The 20,301-nt window shown below is 36.4% G+C and overlaps 2 protein-coding genes across 4 annotated transcripts; both read right to left on the bottom strand.

Annotated features, from left to right (window-relative positions):
• Positions 1-1,753: 1,753 nt before the first annotated feature.
• LOC145001724 (plastidal glycolate/glycerate translocator 1, chloroplastic) lies at positions 1,754-4,240 on the bottom strand. The gene is made up of 8 exons (XM_078961075.1): positions 3,885-4,240; positions 3,485-3,800; positions 3,131-3,392; positions 2,907-3,022; positions 2,702-2,811; positions 2,429-2,606; positions 2,205-2,334; positions 1,754-2,069 (listed from the first exon to the last, which is right to left on the bottom strand). Exons 1-8 carry the CDS (start codon positions 4,176-4,178, stop codon positions 1,916-1,918), a joined length of 1,560 nt encoding a protein of 519 aa, XP_078817201.1. The 5' UTR covers positions 4,179-4,240; the 3' UTR covers positions 1,754-1,915.
• Positions 4,241-7,841: 3,601 nt separating this feature from the next.
• LOC145001723 (hyperosmolality-gated Ca2+ permeable channel 1.8-like) lies at positions 7,842-12,787 on the bottom strand. 3 transcript variants are annotated; one of them, XM_078961073.1, is made up of 11 exons: positions 12,332-12,787; positions 11,221-11,286; positions 10,911-11,046; positions 10,731-10,832; positions 10,265-10,384; positions 10,043-10,123; positions 9,595-9,935; positions 9,268-9,513; positions 8,863-9,187; positions 8,528-8,761; positions 7,842-8,407 (listed from the first exon to the last, which is right to left on the bottom strand). In XM_078961073.1, exons 1-11 carry the CDS (start codon positions 12,643-12,645, stop codon positions 8,099-8,101), a joined length of 2,274 nt encoding a protein of 757 aa, XP_078817199.1. In that variant the 5' UTR covers positions 12,646-12,787; the 3' UTR covers positions 7,842-8,098. The 3 variants fall into 3 exon arrangements, with proteins under 3 accessions (XP_078817199.1, XP_078817198.1, XP_078817200.1); XM_078961072.1 differs by having other exon boundaries at positions 11,221-11,373; XM_078961074.1 differs by having other exon boundaries at positions 11,221-11,373; positions 12,244-12,367.
• Positions 12,788-20,301: the final 7,514 nt, after the last annotated feature.

Below are 20,301 nucleotides of genomic sequence, written 5' to 3' on the forward strand. Positions count from 1 at the left end.
TACCGATTTGCTTATGATTCTAATAGGTAACATTTGAGTTAATTGAACCATTAAGTAAATATGTACTCATTTTTTCTTATTATTTTTTTTCTTCTTTCATAACATCATGATTTTGTACGATGGTTTTCCAAATTGTAAGCAAAACAATGAATGTTTCTTTTAGAAGATGTTAATTTGGACAACTTTCCTTGTCTTGCTTACACCACTCTGGGATAATGTACCATTTAAGCGTATTTGGAAAGTCATTGCACAAAATTATGATGCTATGAGAGAAGAAAAGAAGAAAAAATAAGAGAAAGTGAGTACATATTTATGTAAAAGTTCAATTTACCATAAAAGTTTGTCAACTAAAATAATATGTGGAAGTCACATTAGCTTTTTGCCTAATTAGCAAGTGAAAAACATGAAACACGTGAAACAAACCGATAAATTGGTTAATGAACCATTTGAGCACCCTTGTGGAAGTCAATTGGGAAATGAACCATTTGAGCACCCTTGAGAAGCCATTGCACAAAATCTTGACGCTATGAGAGAAGAAAAGAAGAAGAAATAAAAGAAAGTGAGTACACATTTACATAAGGGTTCAATTTAATGCAAATGTTTGCCAACTAGAATCATACGTGGAAATCACATCAGCTTTTTGTCTAACTAGCAAGTGAAACACATGAAACAAACTGATCAACTTGTTAAATTGGCACAAAAATTGTAAATTTAATGACTTAATTGAGAAAAAAATATTGTCAAAATCAAAATTTTATGAAAACTTAATGTTTTTTCTGCAATTTGCCTAAAATAAAAATTCAAGGAGGGGATGGATTGATATTTGCCATTTGGTGGCCCACCGGGTTGCCATTTGGTGGCCCACCGCGTCTGGATGAATTGTTGAGAGGACGTCTCTAATCTTGACAAGAGACGGTTATTCGAGTTTTTCCCCAATCAATATGATCTATCTCAAACTCAAATGCACATCAGTCCCATACCTACTTTTGGGCAACTCCAAGGCTCCAAGTTTAGGATTTGCCCAAATTGAAATTGGAATTGAGTTATTTAGATAATATGATTTCTCATACTTACATACACACACGTCAATTATGAAGCAAGTGCATGTTACCACATTTATTGAGCCCGCATCAATGTATGTGCTCTTTGTGATGTTAACTGCGTCCGGATAAAGGGCACACCAAACAAAAAAAGTCTGGTTGTAAACAATAACAAACTTAACATATTGTTCATGACTCTACCAAATAACACTTTAGTACAAGTGTTTATAGATAGATATGTGTGAGTAAGTTTGTTAGAAACTAGGGTATGGTCATCATGTTAAAATTGAGGAATTGCAATGGGATATGCAACCAATTGAAGGAATATGTATCTTCTCCTCATCAACCATAACCTCCCTCCTCTCCTCCCCTCAACCCATAGGTAAACCAAGATGTGTTACTTATGAAAACTATGTACATGCCATTTATGTTTTTTAATGCTTTACAAGTGGTTTATGGTCATTATATGTATTTTATACTTGGAAAGGTTATGAGTTTTTAAAGGAAATGGTATTACATATATCATGTGTCAAGGTGGATTGCAAGAGTGACACGCAGCATTGATACTAAAAGTTGAAAGGTAAATCGCAATATCTCTAATTCTCAAACTAGAATCTAAGTCCTCGTTTATAGTTTCTCCCCCTTGTTAACATTAGGCAAGCACACATGAACTTATTATTGGCCTTAAACCAAAACCATTATGTAAAAACAAAGACAGGAAATGTCACCATTGATCTCATTTACTTGGAATGCAATACATCCAACACATTTACACAGAAGCAATAAATATACAAGGGAAAGATTCAGTGATCATCTATCAACAAACAATAGATAGGAGTAGAGTATGACTGATTCTTTCCAGCCAACATTAACAATTAACAATTAACAATAGCAAGCAAGCTCTGTCTGACAACTGGAACTGAGCAAACCAGAGAGCCAAAAATGCCTGTTAGACCGTATGCTATGGCACAAAATGGCAGAGCCTCTGGTTCTTTTGCTGATAATGCTGCTGTTCCAAGTCCATGTGCACTGCAACAATTGATGTAAATTACAAATTAGGTCCAAAAACTTTATACATTCGGGAATGTGACATGTATTGGACTGAGACTAATGTAAGTGGGACAAGAAAGACGTAAATGTCCTCATCCTCATCATTGAAAATACCTAGATGCAGTTGCAATTCCTCGGGCAATAGGGTCATCAAATTTAAGTTTATCCAGCACTGCTTGTACAAAGTTGGCTCCAATAAGACCAGTCACAACAACAGCAGCAGCAGTTAATGATGAATTGGCCCCTACGAATATAAAAACAAATGATATTATTTTTGGTGATGAGATAACCAAAAGAAAGAGAGAGAATATGTTTGTTTAAATAAAAAAGAAACTAACCTTCAAAAAGGGAGACAATGCTGAGAGCAAGTGCAACAGTTATACATCTAGGTAGGATTGATATGGTGAGAGTTGGTTCTAATCCAACAAGTCTTCCAAGAAGTGCAGTTGAATACAAAGAGAACAAAGTTGCTATGCTGATAGATGTGAAGATTTCAGCTGCATGTCGTTTAACAAGCTGTCAACATTGAAATACAGTGGATTATATATTATTATATATATGTATATATTATGTATATCTAATAAAATATAATGATTATCTACTTATCTTACCTTTCTTTGCTTGAACATTGAGAACGCAAAGGAGAGGATAACTGATCCCAAAAACCCCATTAAGATGTCACCAGCTCCAGGATTAGAAGACACTTTTGTAAGGTAATATCCTTCACAAGTTAACAGAAACCATTTCACATAAAGCAAAGATAAGAATATACTTTCCAAATGCCAATTTCAAACAAGATTGAATAAGAACATGTACCAAGAATTGGATAAAGTCCAGACTTGGAAAAATATCCAAAAGCAAAAGCTGCAAGATCTGCTGCTAATGCACAACAGATGATTGGGTGAAAAACCTTCTTCAGACCAGATGGTAACCTTAGATCACCAAAAAAAAAAAGGAACAATCAAAGATTCAAGAAGAAGAAGAAACCCATAAAGCCTTTCAAAGATTTAAGCTCAAGGAAAAGGATTTTTAGTTTTTACCCAGTGCCAACCATGTAACCTAAAACAGTTGATCCTAACAAGAATGGCAAACATGTTCTAGCATTTGTTCCAAGTAATTCAGGGTACTTGAGGGCTGCAGCAAATGATGCAACAGAAATCACACTCCAAGCAGCTACCTCCAGTGTGGAAAAAGCTGAAGGTTTTGCCATAGGTTCTGCAGGAACCATTTCTGTTTTCACCATTTTTCTAACAGCTATAGCTGTATATCCTGCAACAGCAAGTGAAGCCAGCCACCCTCCAACTGTATCGTGTATGCAACAAAGTTGAAGATAAAGTGATGAAGTTAAGCATGGACCAATCTTTAAAGAAGGAAAAAGGAAAACATTGAGGTACCTAAAATGAAGCAGATTTTGACCCCTGAAGCTGCGGGGATGTCTTGAATAGCAAGAGGCAAAACTACCAAAGAGGGGACATAAAACAGAGGTAGCCATCTTTGGATAAACAAGAGTGCAGGTTCAAAGAAGTTCTCCAGACCCTTAGCAGCTGCTGGAATAGTAATATCGAGAATCACAAGAACAGTGAATATACAAAACATCCCGAAAAGAGCACTTGGGAACTTAATCGCAGCAGCAACAAATGCCTGTTTCAAGTATTTATCTGTTGCCAGTATGATCCCAAGCGAAACAACCAAATGCACTACTCCCAATGCCTAGAAAATAGGAACACCCATTTAACAAAATCATCTGGAACAGAAAAACTCAAAAGTAATATTCACCGAGAGATTTGTACATACAGTTTGGAGTAAATTGGAGGTAATGCTGCTATCTGAGCCTGCGGATTTAAGCGAAACCGTTCGATTAGACCTAGTTCTTTGAGTACCCGGTTGTAAAAACTTGTATTGAGATACGTGAGCTGTAATTGGAGAAGAAATTTGGGCATTTCTAAAAGCCTTGAGCGACGTATTTCTTAGGTTTTCCTTGTGTGGAGGTTTTGAAGAAATGGGACATGGTCCAGCGGAGAATATCTTTGATCGTTGATAGTAGTTCTTGGGGAGATAGTTCCAGGAAACAGAGGGGGTGGCAGCCATTGATAAATTGATGATAGATCAAGAGAGTGAATACGAGTATGAGAAAACATTTCGGATGTGGGGTGAGAAAAGAATCGTGTGGATGTGAGAAGATTCGATGGAGATGATTAGATGAAGACGATGAAGACCTTTTGGAAGTCAGCATACCTGTGAGTTGTGAATGTAGCAAAGGTCAAATAATTAGCTTGTTTGGGCCAATTTAACATACTCTTAATTTTAAACACATCATATTTGGCCCAACCCAATAGAGTGTCCTAAACTTGTAAATTCCATATTTGAAAAATATGAATTGAGTTAAGTATCAAGACTCAAGAGAACCATTATGTAAATTCATTAAGCTCGTGAAAGTAAGAAAGTTTGTTCGGGCCATCTTAAATAGGTGCTTAACAAGTGCTTTGCATGCTCACTAATTTAGATAGTAAATGAAGTGGTTTATTACTTATGTCACATTTTCACTAGAAGAGACATATCATCTTTAATAAATAAATGTTTTTTTTTTTTTCATATATCAATATCTACTTCTGATACTTGTTATTTTATGAGAATTTTAGAAATTTTATTTTCCACTTATCATTTTTTAAGGATTTCTATTTCTTTAAAATAAAATTTCATAAAATTGTAATGAGTTCTATAAGGAAATAAAATCATTCTATTAATTTGGTAATAAATTCTCATAAATACTTCAAACGATTTAGTTTCTTTTGCAAATTTTTAGAAGATTACCTAGTTCCTTTATATACTATAGATATAGTTGTAACAGATTTTTTTTTTTATTTTTTATTTTTTTATTTTTAATTTTTATGAGTGAAGTGATATAATTTTAAAGGTCTATCCACGTTGAATAGTGCTCCAATTGCCAAAGCTATAATTATTTATTGTGATATTGCGAATGATCTTATTTTTTCTTTCATCATGTTCAATATCAACAGACCAAACATATTAAGATTGATATTTACTTTGTCCCACACAAAATGGTGATCGGTGATCTTTATGTGACATCATTTATTCAATATGCCGATACCACCCCAATTGCCCCACTCTTGTCTTTTCCCTGAGTTTCTTTCCGTTTAAACGTTCACTTTTTCCACTTGGATGAATGTTGATCTATATTGTATTTTATGATAGCCTTCTTTTAATCATTTTTATTTATCTTTCATAGCTTGGTCCATGGAAATTATGTCCAAATTTCAAATATCTACTATAAAAGTGTCGGGAAGAAGTCATAAGGGTGGATGGAGTGGTCACGAGATGGAGTCGTAAGGAGGGATTTGGATGAAGTGGCACCGGTGGGAATACTACTTAGTGCACCAGTACCGAAGAAAATGACCTCGATGGGGTGTTGTCCCAAAAAAAATCACCGGTGAAGAAATGAAGGGAAAAAGACCCCAATGCTCGGTGAAGGGAACACCGTCCCGATGCTTAAGCATTTGAGGGATGGAAAAATGAGCATCTCCTCCACCGTAAGAACAATATCATCCACATAAAAAAGCAGATAAACAATGTGTGACTCAAAGTGATAATATAGAGAAAATTTTCATCGATTGTAAAAGGATTTACGCAACTGATAAATGTAGTCATATTTTATTAACAAGGAGGCTAATGCATATAAATTGTATCTTGTAAGTAAGTATAAATTCATTTTGACATCTAACTAACGCACCGCCCATACAATTTGTCGTGGTCGTGGTATATCGATGCAATCACATAACCAAAGTGACCCAAGGGTGATATATAGCCAAACGTTGGCCATCTCTACAACGGTGCTAATGGGGGTGTCAGCTAACCTTGGTTTTCATTTTCATTCCGATTTGATGAATTTCTTCTCTGGCTGTTAAGTTTTGACATCCATTAAAATTATTTTGACGATTGTTTTGATGTTACTTCAGACATTGACGAAAAGGATGAACAATATGTTGACTATGAGTACATGCATTAAGGATTGTGAGAGACAATTATATTCATTGTAAGAACCTGTAAACCGACAAGTAAAATATTGACATTGTTTTTTGAGTAGTAGCATGGTTTGACTTGAAGAAATAATGGGAGACGATCTTTGTGACAAATGATTCTCGTAATATTATTAATAATTTTTTTATGAAGCCCATTGATCATGTGAGTAATCAAATTCATTTTGTTGATAACAACATCAGATTTGGTAATGAAATTAAAGGTTGTTTTGATGGACGATGATGATGATTAATGATGAAAAAGTCACCAAGGACCATGGAACAGAATTCATTGTCGAGCCAAACAACCCATGCATATTTGTTGTTGCGAAATACGTTCCCTAGACTATGCCAAACCAAATGAGCAAAAATGGTTTTCTTTAAAATCATATGGTGAATCTATTTGGAAATACTGCCATAGATCCACAACTTGACCAATAAATCAAGTTTGTGCCCTAATCAATTGTTAGCATTATTAGGGACAAAGGAGCCATCAAGATGGCCAAGAACACGAAAACTCATGAAATGGGTTTCAATGAGTTCTTGCCCAGAACCGTAGTAAAGTGTGTCAAGGTCTAGGGTTAGAGGGATGAATGCCTTGAGGTTGGTATATAATACCAAATGATTTTTCGGTATTTGTCATTGGTGGAGAAAGAGAGATTATTGATGGTATGAGATGGAAAGAAGATATGGCTAAAGAAAAAGTTGCACATGGGGAGAAAGAAACACCAAGATTTGCTCTTATCCATGCAATTCAATATAAATCTAGAACTTAATCGTATAACCATTGGAGATAGAATAAATATAACTATACATGCTATAAACAAATGACTAGAAAATGGCCTAATAAAAATGCAATATACATTTATTTATAAAGTGGACATGGACAATAAGGGTAAATGTTAAAAATGTTATATCCTAATATTCTTATAAGTTTTATCTCACAACAAAGTAAAACCACAACCTTCTAAAGTAAATACATGGATAGTAAAAAGTACCAAAGGGTTTGTAGCCTAGGGTGTATTGGAAATGTGTCCATCCCCTAAGTGGTTGAGGGTTCAAGTCCTATACTAGACAAAATGTATAGAAATGTGAGTATGTTTAGTGGGTGTGTGTTTGCCGTTCACAAAAAAATATCATACTACCATTAATGTAATTTGGGTTAAAAAGCCATATTGTGGCAACTCTATTGACAGTCTTAACCTTGTTATATTATCATCAGAATATCAATTTTGTGAAATATGTATAATATGACTATTAATAAACGATTTAGACCTGAATAAAAATTTTCAAACCTAACACTAAACCATCTAACCGATTAAGGGTGACCTTAACCTGACTGAACCCCCCAAGTCAATAAAGTTATGTTTCTAACGGTTTTTGCAGTTTAGAACAAATAACACTCGCCCCCTAACATTGAAATTTGAACAGACAAAAAATACAAAAAAGAATAAAAATAAAAAATAAATCTTCAGGATTTTTGGCCAGAGTGCCTAAATGGGTCTGAATTTCGTATGTGACATGTAAGTTGGGTTGGGCCTTTCCTAGGCTCCGTGGCGTGGCCATGGGCTTTTTGGCCTGTTGGTGGACAGAACCAATTGCTCTGTTTCTTTCTATAACTTTTTTCTTTAATTTACTGCGGTTTTTATGTTATATGTAACGGTTTGATGCCTAAGAGGCTAAAACCAAATTAAGACCAAGTCTCGGTCACAAAACAAGGACTAAGCCATATTGCCATATTACAAGATCAAAAAATAAACATCATTACAAAAATTATTTTTTATTACAAAAAAGGGACCTATTGATACCCCCAAACCTAAACTAGACCAATATTAATCAGTACATGAGGCTAGTATCAATGTCTTAACATGCTCAGTTCCTACATATCAAAAAACCCCCACCCCACCAAGACCTCTATGATATGAACAACAACCATTGATATCCAAAAAGACCGGTTAGGTTAGCTACATCTAGTCAGGTGTTGTGGGTCTGATGCACAGAGGTCTCATGGGACATGGTAAATACACTCTCATGTTGCTCAACTACAACTTCAAGTTTCTGCTTTTGAGTTTTAGGAGACACCTTGCTTTCAGGGGAATCCATACCAAAAGCAGGTTCAGTAGTTGGTTGAGGTTGACTTGGGATCCTTTCAACTCCCAACTCTACCAGCTCAATTTCTTCAAATGAACGTAAAACTGGATGTAAATATGCCTCAGACAAGAAAGATTTCATCTCCATTTCACCTTCATAAACTTCATCTTGTGCGTCCTTCTCCACAGCTTCCTGAGAAACCAAATTTATACATCAAGTTTGCCACACAAATGATGTACTTGTTGCTCCCTGATCTTTGATATTTTTAAGTGCATTTATTGTGAAAATAATAAGATGGATGAGTAGTTATACCTCAAGAGGGTATTTTTGGAAAGCAGGCTCGAACCGGCTCTTGCAGTAATTGTGGAAAGTCAAAGTCAAAATCGGTAAAACAGCAAGCAAGGGAGTTGAACTTGCAGCCTTTTTTGTGCTAAGTAATCCCAACAAAAGAAACTGAGATATCAACAAGTTGGCTATTATCCGAGTATGAACATGTGGCCAAAATGCAGCAGCACTCTCGTAACGTTGATTGTAAACGTTAATTACCTGTGTTAATTTAATATATACAAAAAGCAAAATTACACATATACCCTTCAACAGCCTACGTGAAACTAACATGGAAAGAATGAGCACGATTTTAGATTTACCTGGTGACGATAGACAAAGTATGCAAACGCAAAGAAGATGAGTATAAAGGGAAGAAGGATTGGAGTAACTACAGCATACACAGCCCCCATAAGGAAGTATAGTTGAAGAGAAGGAATGGTTTCGGGAAAATCTATGCTCTTGGGATTCATTGCCTTTTCTCTATCTCTTTTAGTTTTCACCATTAACATGTTCTTGAGATGAAACATGATCAAAGGCTTCAACCGAAGAATCTCTCCTGCTATGCCTGCCCACCCATCAACCATTATATATGTAATAAAGAAAGTAGCTTTCATTGGAATCGATACCCCAATAGTCCTTGGAATCCTGTACAATATGCTTACATTGATTTGTATATGATAAAGAAACTAGAATTTTGTTATTAAGGGGAAAAAACAAAACATTACTCTGTTGGTGATTGGTTAAGGAAAGAATGAAGCTGTTCAAATGCTGTTCCAGTTACGATACTTCCTAAGAAAACATTCACCAGCATAAAAAAATAGTATTTTCCAGCCGTTCTCCTTTCCAATACAGAAAACGCAACGTGCCCTTCGATTTTTGACATGGTCATAAGAATTCCGGGAAGAAGCCATAGAAAAACCTTCAGAGCAAGACCAGGAAGAAAACCCTGAAGGAAAGACTTGATAAAACTCCTGCGAAGATTCCAAAATCAAATTCCGCCATGTCCATAATTAATACTTAAGATGAAGACGAAGAAGAATTTGCTTACTTACAATTCCATCACGGGCTTGAGAAAAGGAACGACCCTTTCAAGCCCATCAAGATTTGCGAGTGATTGAACGAATGCGATGGGTATTATGTAGAAGAACACCAAAGCGAAGACAGCTAATGATATAACTAGTCTACGGATGCTCAAAGAAACAAAAGGTATAGCAAGATTTTTCCAGTAAACATCTCGAGGTTCAGGGGCCCAATCTGTTAACCATAAAATCGGGTTTTTGCTTTGTTGCGTCTGAGCGCACACAGCCGCACCCCATCGCGAGTTGAACGATACAAATGCAGCCGGCATAATGCATTTCGGGTCCTTGAAAATTCTCTCACGCTCCAACGTTAACTACTATTTCAATTTTCAAGAAGCCAATATATTTAATAAAATAGTAATTGAATAACTAAAAACTCCTTACATTCTTTAAACGGATTAGTAGCTAGTAGTTTACTCACCTTTTCGTCAAGCTCTTTAACCTGTTGTTGATAGTATTCTATGGAGTCTACCTTTTTACCCCAAAGTCCAAGGAACCCCGTCTGAGAGTTCAAACATCGATCAGCACTCAAAAAAAAGTTCAATATTTTACAGCATATCAACATGTATATGGTATGTACATTCTCAATAAAAGAAATGTACAAGTTTTGGTGCATAAGATAAGATTAAGAGCAGAGAGCTACCTTTTTTGTTGGACGTTTGTGGGGAGTTCTTTCAAACTTAAGCTCATTGTAGTCTAGATAGTTTTGTAGTTTTTGTCTTTTCTTCACAGCTCTAGCAAACTTGTTTGCATTGTAGACGGCCTAAATCAAAATCATCAATACTATGGTTACATGCATTATAGTTATAAAGCATATAATTAATACATGTATCATGTATGCACATACATTATCTACATCTATATGTATGTATGTATATGTGTATGCATGTATATGTAATATGTGGCATGCAGATACTTCCTTCCCTAGCCCTTGTGATGATAAAGACTAAAGAGTAAAGACCCTATCACCTCTATGATTATTATGAATAAGAGTGATTCGAGCGGAAATAAAAAAAATCAAATTGGGTAACTCACATTGCATTAAAATTCTAAGGCACGAAAAAGAATGTATGTAAGTAAAGAAAGTCAACAATAATTATATTTATTACCTGGTGACAAAGATAATGAGTTGAGTGATTCTTTTTAAAGAAATAGTCCACAGTATCGGACACAGATTTTTCATGCACATCAGGCACGTTTTTAACAAGAACCTGCAAAAGTAACTCATAAAGTTAAAATGTCGGATGTAAAAATTTACCAAAGTAATAAAAATAAAGAAAAAACAATACCGTGAATTGCTCAGCTCGCCTACTTTTTGAAGCCAAAAAGTTCAATCTCATTGATGCTACCACATCATACTCCTTGTAGAGCATGTAGCATGCCCAAAACGTGAACAAATACATCATCAAAATGTGTGCAAAAAATCTGAAAATCAAAACACATACATTGTAATGTAAATTACCTTACCTCGATCCTCATGTTTTTTTTTTTTTTGAAGTAACTATATAATTTCTGAATGGGGATTAAAGATTTCTCCATTTTTAAACCAACCAGTTTCATATGAACTATAAAGAAAAAGAATGAAGAACATAAACTTACTTTGAAGATTTAGGTGGAACATTTGATATGGAAAGCTTATCAATGTCACTGATGACCAAATCATGGCTGAGGAAAAACAACAATCCACCCGATACATTAACCGGAATTAGAACCAAGAAAGCCACAATTGCAGCTGGCCCGAAAATTTTTAAGCTGAAATTTCATAAAGGATGACATTAAAGTGATTAATTAAAAAAAGAAAACAAGAAACAAATGAATATAACAAAAACTCCAAGCTTGTTAGGCCCCTCTCTCTCTCTCACTTTTGCTATTAACTCCGAGTCAACAACTCATCACAACTCCAAGAGTAAAAGTTCCCGAATCCCACAATTACCCAAAAAAAAGTTAATTAATTTTGCAAGTTTTTTTATAACAATTCTACAAAGTTAACAAAAACCCAATAAATTAAAGGTTTAGGAACACTCAAGTTCCTCAACAGAACAACAATAAGATCCCAAATTTCATAGAATCCTCAAAAATTCACAATCAACAAAGAACTATTCTGCTAATTAAGATCAATTCATGAATAATTTCATCGATTCAACATAAACCAATATGAAAAAGAAAGAAATTAAGAGTACCCAAGCTTTCATGAGAAGCAGCAGTATAAATCCGAAAATTAACAAGTTACGAATAATCTTTTTGAAATAGAAACCCATCGAGAGCAAAAGGAATTACAAGTACCCTAGTTTTCAAGAAACACAACAGTAAAAAGTCCCAAGTTCTAAGCTTCTGGAGAAATTCACAGTTAACAAAAATATAATAAAAATGATTGATTTAAGCACAAAGTAGGAATGATTTCATCAATTCAACAAATTAAAAAGAAAGAGCAGAAGTCTAAAAAAACAACAACAGTAAAAAACCCAAATGTTCACAAGCTTTTCAAGAAATTTGCATTAGTTAATGTCGGAGTAATTAAGAAAATTAACCAAAACCAGTAAAAGAAACAACTTTAAAGCATCCGACTTTTCATAAATGCAGCATTAAAAATCCCAAATTTGACGAACTGCTAGATAAAATTACCAGAGCTTTGACTGACGAAGCTTTAGCTTGCATACAGACATGGTGAATTGACAAAAACCCACATAAAAGAAGGAAGAATTAGAAGTACCCAAGAACGTAAATCCTCAAGAAAGCGGCAGAATCAAGGCCAGCGTGTTCAATAATCTCAGGCTCCTTCATGCGCATAGCTTGAGGCATCCAGTTAAGGAATGTAAGGTAAGTGTTGAAATTGAGATTGACGAATTTGCCCACAAAATTTCCAGTGTGTCTAGGACTGCTTCTGGCCCCAATAATGTACCATTTGGGGAAGTAAACTCTGTCATTAATAGGTTGGATTCTGAGTAGAGCAAAGGCCAACAAGAAAGCAAAGGCGGTGACTATGTTTATGAGAGCAGAAACCCCAATATCGCCAAGACTAGCCATCCAAATCCAACACAAGAGAGAAAACCAACCGGGAAAGCGAGTGAAGATGGCAACCGAAAAGGTGGCGTAGAAGACGGTAGATGGAATTTTGTCTGTGCAAAAAGGTGGCTGTGAGGTGGAGGTGGGTGGGGATGTTGGGATGTTTTTGAAAATAAGATGCTTTTTTTTTAAACCTCTTCAAACTATTTATTAGGCAACCTTAGCACATGTACATCATCCTTTGACCCTTTGCTTGTAATGTTGATTTTTAGAAAACTTTTAACTTAAAACTATTTTATGGTTGCATGACACAATAATCGACTGCTTCAAACATCTTCACATTTTACTTTAACTTATTACAACAGTATGCAGAATAAGTATAGCTGTGCAACTTTTTTTGTTATAATAACATGTTGAGAAAACTTTAAAATAAGTTTTTATATGGTTTGTAATTTTTTTTACTTAAGGTCCAAAATTAGTTTCAATTTCAAAAATTATTCTTATTTGAGGGTTTATTTTGGATTTGTTCTCTAATTCAGCAGTTAAAATGTTATCGTTTTTTTTAGTTTGTGCCTCTCACATAAGGGTATTTTCGTCTTTCCATGTTGAAGAACCAATTTCACAGTTAAATGTTTGAGTTTCAACTATTAAATGTCGTCTTTTCTGACCCAACCTATTTCAAACCCTCAACCTAAGACGTTGTTCAATAATGTGAGAAGATTCTATTCTTGCTATATTCTACTTAATCCTTGGAGATGATTCTATTCTTTTTATTCTTGTTATATTCGGGTACAACCATCAACATCGTCTTCATCTACTTCTTAAAATTCTTTCCCTAATGATGAGACCATTTTGGGAGTGTAATAAACGATATAAAATGTGTTGAATTGATGTGTGTTTGCCATAGGATAACCATACTTTGATAAGTTTTAGAACAATATGTACATGGTAATCAAATATGACTAAAGTGGACGGAACCTGGAAGAAAAGATGGACAAATGATGGCTAACAAAAATGTGGGGTGCACTACACAAAGTTACGAAGAAAAATGTTGTTGGAAAGTTGAGTGTGCTCCAATGTTTTAATCATATCTCAAATTATGGTGCTCCACTTGATGTAAATCAAGATGTTTCGGAAAGTAGACAAAATTTGCGACAACTTTCGTGTTTTCATGTTTATGTCGATTCTAATGGTAGCATAATCAAAAGGAGCCCAGAAGATGGTTCAACGCTCTAGGACGCTTACCCGTATTTGACCATTTTCAGTGTAAATGAAGGACACCAAAGATCTTGAAGAACACCCTGAAGGACGCACATGCATCCTACACAACGTCTAAGACACATACTAAGACATTGACACGAAAAAATGCTCTGAAAATCAGGTTTTCAGCATGCATTTAAAGGGAATTTAATCCTAATTAAAAGGATACTTCTCCCATGTGATTTTACTGCATTTTGATGGTTTCTAAACACTTTCAAAACTTCTACAAGCATGTTTATAAGCATTATAGACTGAATTCAAGACAAGATATCATGGATTTCATCATCAAGTGACGTTTAAAGGCATTCAACTAATGTGTTACATCTCCATTTTTACTGTTGTTTTTAAACTTTTTGTTGATGCTTAATTAAAACATTTATTATTGTGGAATTGGTCCCAAAATATCCTTGACATGATATAATATCAAAATCAAGGCATTTCAGAAGATTTGTATTTTTAAAAGTCTGGAATGTTATAACTGATACAAGAAACATAAGCATAAATGGAGACTTATAAAGTCTCAACATACTAATAATATACATCTCCTTGAATCTCTCACCAGATACATACATCATTATCCATATATCTTTATTTAATTACCTACGATTCAAATAAACTGAGTGGGTCAGGTTGGAAAATTAGAGAGTGCATAGGGGTTTTCAGCCCACAATATTTAATTTGTTATCATCATATGCTTCGTATCAAACAATTAACCCGATTACCCATTCCCATTATTTTTACTCACTAATCCTAACTGATAATCTCAAAGGATCTATCCTAAAGGATCTCTAAGTGAATAATGCTACCTTGGGGATTCCTTAGCGACATGTGCTAATAAAATGATCATGGAGCGAACAAAATACACACATGAATAATTCATATGTACCTACAGTTCGTAAATCATGTCCGTATGAAATTCCTTAACATCTACAGGTCGAGGACCTACCTATGTATAGTTCAGTAACATCTACAGGTCGTAGACCAGTCCACGTACGATTCATCAATGCCTACAGGTCATAGACCTGCCCATATAATGATTTATTAACACCTACAGGTTGTAAACCTTCATGTGTATGATATACTAACACCTACAGGTGGTAAACCTGCCCATGTATGGCTTATAAACATCTACATGTCGTGTGTCTGCCCATATTTTGACCTGACTTGTCTATAATAGTTTGTGATCATCATCAATACCCTACTAGGTAACTACATTACTATTCCGGTAGTACTATAAAAGTCTCGACCTCTCTTTATTATTTTCATTTCTCTTTACCCTTCACTACCCCATATATTATAAGTATAAAAATACATATATGGTTACATATAAGTGGCTCATATATTTTCATCTAACACAGAAGGTTTCATTACAAATAATAAGCACATATAACACTTAATTATCTAAATACTTTTTTTTATCTATGTGTAAGATGAACGTAACTATGCCCTCACCTGACTTATGTGGGTGACTGGAGAATTCGGCAACGCTCAGCCGAATTCCTTGACTTTTCTTCTGACATGACCAAGATATGAATGTCACTAAGCTTAGTCTTACATTTCTGATGACTAATAATAGTATAGATTCCTCACTAATCCCAATGTTTACATCAAGATCTATCAAGTAAGGAACAACCAAGTAGGATCATATCAGAGGTAGGGTCCGTTTGGTATACATAGTATACTGTTTAGAAATCCCACTCTAAACACCTCATTAAATCCAACCAAGACATTATACTCGTAAGTAGACCAATCAATATGATGACTTGGAATCACTGATTAATCAAGGTTTAAAACAAGGTTTTTGACTTGTATTCTCCCCCAAAAACAATAAAACTCGAAAAAGTAGGGGTATAAAGCTCACTTTGAGTTGGTTTTGTGAGGTTTTTGAAGTGTAGAGAAGAGATCTTGATCCTAAGCACTAGAATGCCTTTGTTGAACTCCTTGAAGCCTAGATTATTCTAAGGAGGTTAAAATAGGACCTTGTGTGTAAATGAGATGATTCTAACAAAATAATATGTAGGAAACTTAATTTCCAAGAACCACCTTGATGATAAGTTTTTTGGAAGAATCCACTTATTCTTTAGATGGGTTTGGTTTAGTTGCTAAATAGGGTGAGGAAGGGGTTTTGAGGAAGTATGAAATCTCCAAGGAATGAAATGGGGTAAGAGTAAGGGTTAACGAAAGGAGTTCTTCTTTTTAAATAAGGGAGTGAATTTGTTTTGAAGTGTGCTTGGAGAACTGCTAGCTAAACCATGTTTACTTGCTGGATAATTTGTGAGGATCTGTGAATGCATGGGGAATGGAGGATTACATTAAATCATAAAGTCAAACCCCTTATCACTTTATCATTTAATATAATATTTTTATAACAATTAATTATTATTTTATGTAAATATGTTTTAAATATTAAATCTTGGCATAAAATGAAGGTTTAAGGGGTCTAAGTTATGAAAAATATGAGTTTGGTGGGATTCCCAATGTTAAAATGCCTTAAAATGAAGAAAAGTTACGAAATGGTCCAAAATCCGAAGGCAATAGTGAGTTCAGGAGTCAAGCCATAAATTCCGAAGCTCCACTTAAGTTCTGGAGTGGATTCAGGCGGTTCCAGGTTCTTTTCACAATTTTCGAAGTCAAGGAGTGAATTCCGGAGTCATCTTCTTAATTATGGAGTGGGTCAGCAGCTTCCAGAGCAGATCAGAGGCTTCTGAGGTGTAAAACTGTCTGGGGCGGTGTCTTTCGAAACGTGCGAGATGGTCCTAAGAGACTAATTTTCGGAACGAAATTTTCCGGAGAGGTTTCGGCCCGGAGTATGCGAGATCTACCGAAGCACAACAAGTGGTTCCGAAATAGTGGGGGGGGGGGGGGGGGTTCGGAGCGAGATTGTCTAGGTAGGAGGGTCCGAAGCTTTCTAAGGGTTCCAAACTAGGCTTTCTCCTTCAAGTTTTCTCTCTTTTGTTTTGTGTTGGTTTCGACTAAGAAAACTCCATAGGAAGATTTAAGAGAGATTTGAGATACCTAGAGAGATTTAGGAAAGATTTGAGATACATAGAGAGATTTGGGAGATATTCCTAAATGCTTTGCATTATAACAATACATGGTTCAATAGGACCCAAAATGTAAATTTTTAACGCGTTAATACAAGCCTTACAATAGTTTATGTTTACATGATACAAAATTTCCTAGCTAAAAATGCTAGTTGTGACATCAGCCCCTGTTAGAGAGAATTTCATCCCGAAATTCTTCTGAAAGTAGGATCATGAATGTGAGAATAAGTGAGGCTACTTCCGCTTCATCTAGTCTTCACGTTCCCAAGTGAATTCCGGTCCACACTTCGCGTTCCATCGAATCTTCACAATCAGAATGCGACTCTGTTTTGTGCGCTTCACTTCCCTATCCATTATCTCGACGGGTTCTTCAACGAACAGGAGATTCTCGTTTATCTCGATCAATCTAGATGAATAACAATGGTTTCATCTGATAAGCAATTTTTCAAATTTGATACGTGGAACACGGGATGTACATTGTTGAGCTCCGAAGGCAGTTGTAGCTTATAGTCCACAGGACCAATTCGGGAAAGAATCTCGAATGGTACAATGTATCGCGGGTTTAGCTTTCCTCATTTCCTGAAACGGATCATCCCTTTCCAGGGAGATACCTTTAATAGCACTTGATCTCCGACTTGGAACTCTAGAGGTTTTCATTGTTTGTCAGTGTAACTCTTTTATTGGTCACGTGATGCTTGGAGTCGCTCTTTGATTTGGATTATTTTCTCTGTAGTTTCTCGTATGATTTTGGGTCCCGTGAGAGTATTGTTTGGCGATTTCCCTTTTACCAACTGTATGTTACCCACTTTAGCCCAACAGAGGGGTGATCTGCACTTCCGGCCATACAAGGCCTCAAAGGGAGCGACTCCTATGCTCGTGTGATAGTTGTTGTTATATGAAAATTCAACTAGGGGTAGGTGGGTATCCCAGGCTTTGCTAAAATCTATTACACATGCCCGGAGCATGTCTTCTAGAGTTTGAATAGTACGTTTGCTTTGGCCAGCGGTCTGAGGGTTGTATGCAGTGCTCATATCCAGTTGGGTTCCCAATGCTTTCTGGAGCGACTGCCAAAAACGTGAGGTGAATCTACTATCTCGATCTGAGATAATAGATATGGGGACTCCATGAAGTCTCACTACCTTTTTCAGGTATATTTGTGTTAGTCTTTCCATCTTGTACATCTGCTTTATTGGCAGGAAATGGGCGGACTTTGTTAATCGGTCAACGATCACCCAGATAGCATCCAGACCATCTACCGTCTTGGGTAATTTGGTTATAAAGTCCATTGTTATCCTCTTCCACTTCCACTCGAGTATTTCAGGTTGTTGAAGTAGACCCGAGGGCTTCTGATACTCCATTTTTGCTTTGGCACAAGTGAGGCACTTACCAACGTAAGTGGCAATATCTGCTTTCATATTCGGCCACCAATAATGTTGTTTGATATCCAAGTACATCTTGTTGAAACCTAGATGAATAGAGTACCTTGTTTTGTGAGCCTCATTCATTATCACGTCTCGGAATCCGCCAAACCTCGGTGTCCAGATTTGGTCCATAAGATAATAGGCTCCGTCTTCTTTGATCTTCAGATTCTTTTCCATTCTGCGCAATGCCTCGTTGGCGATGTTTTCTGGCTTCAAGGCTTCATGTTGAGGCTCTTTGATTTGTGAGGATAGATGGGAATGGACGGTCATCGTTAACATCCTTACTTGGAGACCACAGTACTCCTTTCGGCTTAAGGCATCGGATACCACATTCACTTTCCCTGGGTGGTACTTGATTTCGCACTCGTAGTCGTTTAGCAGTTCGACCCATCTTCATTGCCTCATGTTCAATTCTTTTTTATTCAAAATGTGCTGGAGGCTCTTATGGTCTGTGAAAATGGTGCACCTTGTACCATATAAGTAGTGCCTCCAAAATTTTAAAGCGAAGACCACAACTCCCAGATCAATATCGTGGGTGGTGTAGTTTACTTCATGGGTCTTTATTTTCCTTAATGCGTAAGCTATCACCTTTCCGCGCTGCATAAGCGCACAACCTGACCCTTGATTAGAAGCATCGCAATATACTATGAAGTCCTCTGTTTCCTCTGGCAAGGACAACACTGGAGCACTACAGAGGGATTGTTTTAGGGTTTGGAAGGCAACTTCTTTCTTATCATTCCAATGGAAAGGTACACCATTCCGGGTGAGAGTGGTGAGAGGCTTGGTAATTTTGGAAAAATTATGGATGAACCTTCGGTAATAACCAGCAAAGCCTAAAAATTGTCAGATTTCGGTTGGGGTTCTTGGGGTTGCCCAGCCCTCAATAGCCTTGATCTTAGTAGGGTCCACATGTATTCCCTCTTCACTGACTACATGACCCAAAAATTCCACTCTGCGAATCCATAAGTTGCATTTAGAGAACTTTGCGTAAAGCTTCTCTGCTCTCAACATTTCCAAAATCTGTCGTAAATGTTGGTTGTGCGCTTCCTTACTCTTAGAGTAAACGAGTATACCATCGATGAAAACGATCACGAAGTTGTTGAGGAACGGCTGACAGACTCTGTTCATCAGGTCCATGAAGTCCACATGTGCATTGGTGAGACCAAAAGGCATGACTATGAATTCAAAATGCCCATAATGGGTTCAGAAAGCAGTCCTTGGGATATCCTCTTCTCTGACCCTCGGTTGGTGGTATCCGGACCTCATATCTATCTTGGAGAAGTAGTTGGCTCCTTGGAGATGGTCGAATAGATTATCGATTCGAGGGAGTGGGTATCGATTCTTGACGGTGAGATTGTTTAACTCTCAATAGTCGATGCACATTCTGAAAGATCCGTCTTTCTTTTTGAAAAACAGGACTGGAGCTCCCCAATGTGAAAAGATTGCCCTGATAAATCCCTTGTCGAGAAGCTCGCTTAGTTGACTAAATAACTATTGCATCTCGGTAGGAGCTAATCTGTAGGGTGATTTGCGATTGGAGTGGCTCCAAGTACAAGATTGATTTGGAACTCGACCTGGCACTCGGGAGGGAATCCCTACAACTCCTTGGGAAATATGTTGGGAGAGTCACGTACTTCTGGAATATCGTTAATGTTTTTCTCCTCCTTCACATTATCCATGACATGAGCAAGAAAGACGTGATTCTTTTTATGCAAGCACTTTTGTGCTTCGATGCAAGATATGAGTCAAAGGTTTGAGTCGGGTTTATCGCCATAAACTATCAGGGTTTCATTATTGGGAAGATGAAGGTGAACGGCCTTTTCGTGACACATAATGTCATCATCATGGGGGCTCGATAGATCTATGCCAATAATGACATCAAAGCTTCTAATATTAACAGGCATCAAATCAATTGGAAAGGAATGGTTATTTAATGCTAGCGTGCATCCTAT

This window comes from Lactuca saligna, chromosome 6 (assembly GCF_052625555.1).
Source record: "Lactuca saligna cultivar CGN05327 chromosome 6, ASM5262555v1, whole genome shotgun sequence".
NCBI lineage: Eukaryota > Viridiplantae > Streptophyta > Magnoliopsida > Asterales > Asteraceae > Lactuca > Lactuca saligna.